We start from the raw sequence: 3,812 nt of genomic DNA, 5'->3' as shown, positions 1-3,812 counted from the left end.
ATATTATAGGAAAAGAAAAATTGTATTACGGAATTTAGTTTAATTGTACATAAAAAAAAGAAAGTGGATAAACAAAAAATATTTAATTCTGTCTTTTGATTTACACTGTCTTTACATTTTATTTAATAAATATCATTAAAAAGACAACTGAATAAAAACGTGTGCACATGTATGTACCACAGACCTAGAGTAATTAGGAATTTCACTTGGACAGTTTATTTTATTATTTTATTTAACTAATCAATTAATTAGCGTTATAATTAATTAATCACGGTGCACGTTGACTAGATAATCAATAAGTTATTATCTCGATATACATATACATAGAGTACCGTGTATTATCACAAACAATCGTACTTTAATTACAAGTATATAAATTAATCAAAAAGAAGCTCGTACAATATTTACAATATCTCTTTACAAACTTTTAGTAAACTTTTAGGAATTGCGTTTCTTATTATTATAATATTAGGTCATGTTTCGTAAGTCCTCTCGCTTCGTTCCCCGGTACATTTACCAGAATTAAATTTCAAGAACATAGAAGTATGGAAATTATATTCATTATGAATCTCATAACACGATTAAAGAAATCAAATTATATAATAAAGCTATTAATTTGCGGTCTCAATTATTATTAACAGATTAAGAGAAGTAAATCTAAAATCTCGTGATCATCATTTTGATTTAACGATTACTAAATGACAGAACTAACGAAACAGCCTAACTTTACTTTGGAACAAGACCTCTGGTTTTCGGATACACCGGAGCCGGTATTTGTTGTATCTTGCCCACGCTCTTGGGCCTGATTTTCGCCGATTGCAGACGAGGTTTCGCCTTGAGTTTCGCATTGGACGCGTCCACATCGATATCACCCTCGTCCCTCAAAGCCTCCTCGAGAACTGCTTGAATGGTAGGAGCAATCGCGGGTCCCTGATAATCCAGAGTAGTCCTGGCAGGCATATCTAGGTCCAGATTCAAAATATTATCTCCGGCATAACGGGAACCACGTCCCATAGCCAGAGCTATCCTAGCGTACTCCGAAATCGGTCTCCTAGCCCCAGGAATCGAAGTGGGCCTCTTGATCACATCGATACTCGAAGGATCCGGGTCTTTCACTATCCAACAATCCTCCTCTTCGTCAAGATGAATCCTGGACAAGATCTTGTTCTTTTCTTCTTCAGGAATGAAATTCTCAATTATTAAATATTTTAACTTTAACTCTTTCATTAGCTCGTGCTGAGTTTGTTCCAAATCCCTCCTATCTCTATTGAAATCATTAGTAACATCTTCTAATTCCTGTTTCAAGACTTGCAGTTTGTTGAAACACTTCCGAAGCTTTCTCGATTTAACATCCACCTCCTGTTGTAGATTCGTGTAAGTCTCTTTAACGCCAAGCATCGTCAGCTCTTCGCCTTCAAGCTTCTGTTGCATTTCAACCTCCCGTTTCTTTCTCTCAGCAATTTCGGCTGCTTTCTGTTCTAAAGCTCGCTGCTGTTCGTTAGTATGATCAATTATATTCTTACCACCGCACAGCATCTTACTCTCCAGATCCTTAATCCTCGTTATCAGATTCTCTGTCTCTTGTTTCTCGGCTTTCAACTGTTCTGCTATCAACCGTTTGTCTGTTTCCACTTTGTTATCTTCTCTGCTATCTTCGGCTTCGGATTCGGACTCCGCTGTCTCATCCTCTTTCTTTCGTTTCGACTTCTTCTTTCTACTCTTTACCATTCCTTTCTGAGCCAATTTCTCCTTTAACCTGCCGATCTCTTCCTGATACTGTCTCAATAGAGCGTCCTTCGGATCCTCGTTAATTCTAGGCTTATTCTTAATATTCTTAGCTCTATTCGCGTAACGCAAAGTAGTCAGAGTTTCATCATAATTATAACTCGCCGGGCCTATGTTCGCGACCATGATCGTCTTCGAATTACCACCCAACGAATCCTGAAGCAGTCTAGTTAATTTTGAATCTCTGTACGGCACATGAGTCGTTTTTCCATCTACCAAGGCTGAGATCACGTTACCCAAAGCTGAGAGACTTAAATTAATCTTACTCGCTTCTTTCAGCCTCTCGCCTGAGGCACCGGTTTTGCTTTGCCTCTCGCTACCAGCCAGATCCACAAGATTCAAACGACCTACTCTGATCCCACCGTTATCCCCTATAGAACCCATTTCGATCGTTATCAAAAATATCGCATGCGACCTGGAACTGTGCTCGTTCATATTCGTAGCTCCTATAGTTCTGTTTTGATTGCCGGTGTTCATCAACTGCTGGATCTCCGTCGCACTTTTGCACACGGAAGTCGACAGATCCTTAACGAAGACCCCGGTGTCCGGTTTCTCTTTCAATTCAAATCGAAGGGATTGATCCGGCTGCAGCAGATCTCTTATCTCTTCTTGATAGATTTCTAAATAACTGGCTCTGACCAGGTACTGCATGTTCTCGGATCTACCAATGTGATTGAATATGTGCTCGAACGATCTAGGGATCACGCCGCGTTTCTCGAAGTCGTTTTTCAACCCTTCCATCGTGTACGTTTTTCCGGTGCCTGTTTGCCCGTACGCGAAGATAGTCCCGTTGAAGCCGTCGAGGACGGAGGACACCAGTGGTCGAACGGTCTCCTCGTAGAGCTCCTGCTGGCTCGAATTCCAGTCGTAGACAGCATCGAACGTGAATACCTTTACGTTATCAGTGGACGGGTCGTCGCGAGGGTGGCGGATCTCCACCACCCCTCGCGTAGGGTGCACGTCGACCACTCTGGTGTAATTTTTTGATTTCTCCTTTTCGTCCATTGGTCGACATCTTACCACGACTTGCACACATTGCGTAACCACGTCCGCGGAATTCGACTTCGGGCATCTCTTCTTCCACGTTTTTCCTTGATTCTCCATTTCGAGCTGAAATTCGCACTTATCTTTTAGAAGATTGAATCTGAGGTAAATGTCTCACTTTCTGTACACGTTACAGTTCTACTCGCTGGCTTGTTTTTCCATAATCTTGAGATAACGTAACTATAGAAAAATATGCCAGTGAGCGGAAATTGTAACGTGAACAGAAATTTTATACATATACAAATGTATTTTTCTGTTGTGATTTTATTCACTTTTATATCACTATTAAATTTGCTCAAAAACGTCTCTTAAAAATTCATTAAAAATCGTTTGAAGTAAAAGAAACGAAAGGACAATTCTGCGAAGTATTTATATATGTAAATCTCGCTTGGCAATTCTTAAAAATTCATTAAAGATAGCTTGAAGCAGCGATTCTTAACCAAATAGCAAATATTAATCACCTGATCCTTTGACAATTGCAACAGTGTTAAGAAATTTTTTGGCGCTTACCTTTTCTCTCAATTCGAAGCTATTAGAGGGTAGCTGGTGTCACTAGATAATTGTTAGCGAAAAGGAATAATGATTTTTCTTGGTGTCACCCTTCCCAACGGAGTATTGATCCATCGCAGGTTCTCTCTCTCACTGTCAACTCTTTTTTGCTCTCTCTTACTTATTCCTTATAAATTTCCTTATAAATCCCTAAAGTTGCCTGTTCTTAAATCCTTTCGCAATAACCACGAGGACGTACACGACTGATTACGACTACATTTCGTTTAGTTTTGACAGCGAGAAGACAAGGTTTCCGTGGCAGCCAAGCCTAGCGTCGTCGTGCCAGTGCGCACGGATGGAATGGAATGGAATGTAGCTACCTCGATGGTTTCGGAGTTTCTGAGAGCTGACGGCTGACTGGATCGATCTCTCCCTAACATTTAACCATCGAGTATACCTCCTCGCTTACCCACATGATAGTCGAGCCATGCTCG

General features: G+C 40.4%; 1 protein-coding gene across 1 annotated transcript; it reads right to left on the bottom strand.

Annotated features, from left to right (window-relative positions):
* Positions 1–68: 68 nt before the first annotated feature.
* Klp68D (kinesin-like protein 68D) lies at positions 69–3,750 on the bottom strand. Its single transcript, XM_018032547.2, has 2 exons — positions 3,340–3,750; positions 69–2,895 (listed from the first exon to the last, which is right to left on the bottom strand). Exon 2 carries the CDS (start codon positions 2,887–2,889, stop codon positions 727–729), a length of 2,163 nt encoding a protein of 720 aa, XP_017888036.1. The 5' UTR covers positions 2,890–2,895; positions 3,340–3,750; the 3' UTR covers positions 69–726.
* Between the last annotated feature and the right edge of the window lie 62 nt (positions 3,751–3,812).

Source organism: Ceratina calcarata, unplaced genomic scaffold (genome assembly GCF_001652005.2).
Source record: "Ceratina calcarata isolate Rehan_Ccalc_2016 unplaced genomic scaffold, ASM165200v1 scaffold584.2, whole genome shotgun sequence".
Taxonomy (NCBI): Eukaryota; Metazoa; Arthropoda; class Insecta; order Hymenoptera; family Apidae; genus Ceratina; species Ceratina calcarata.
Note: the sequence above shows the minus strand (reverse complement) of the source record. Positions and strands in the feature narration are given on the sequence as shown.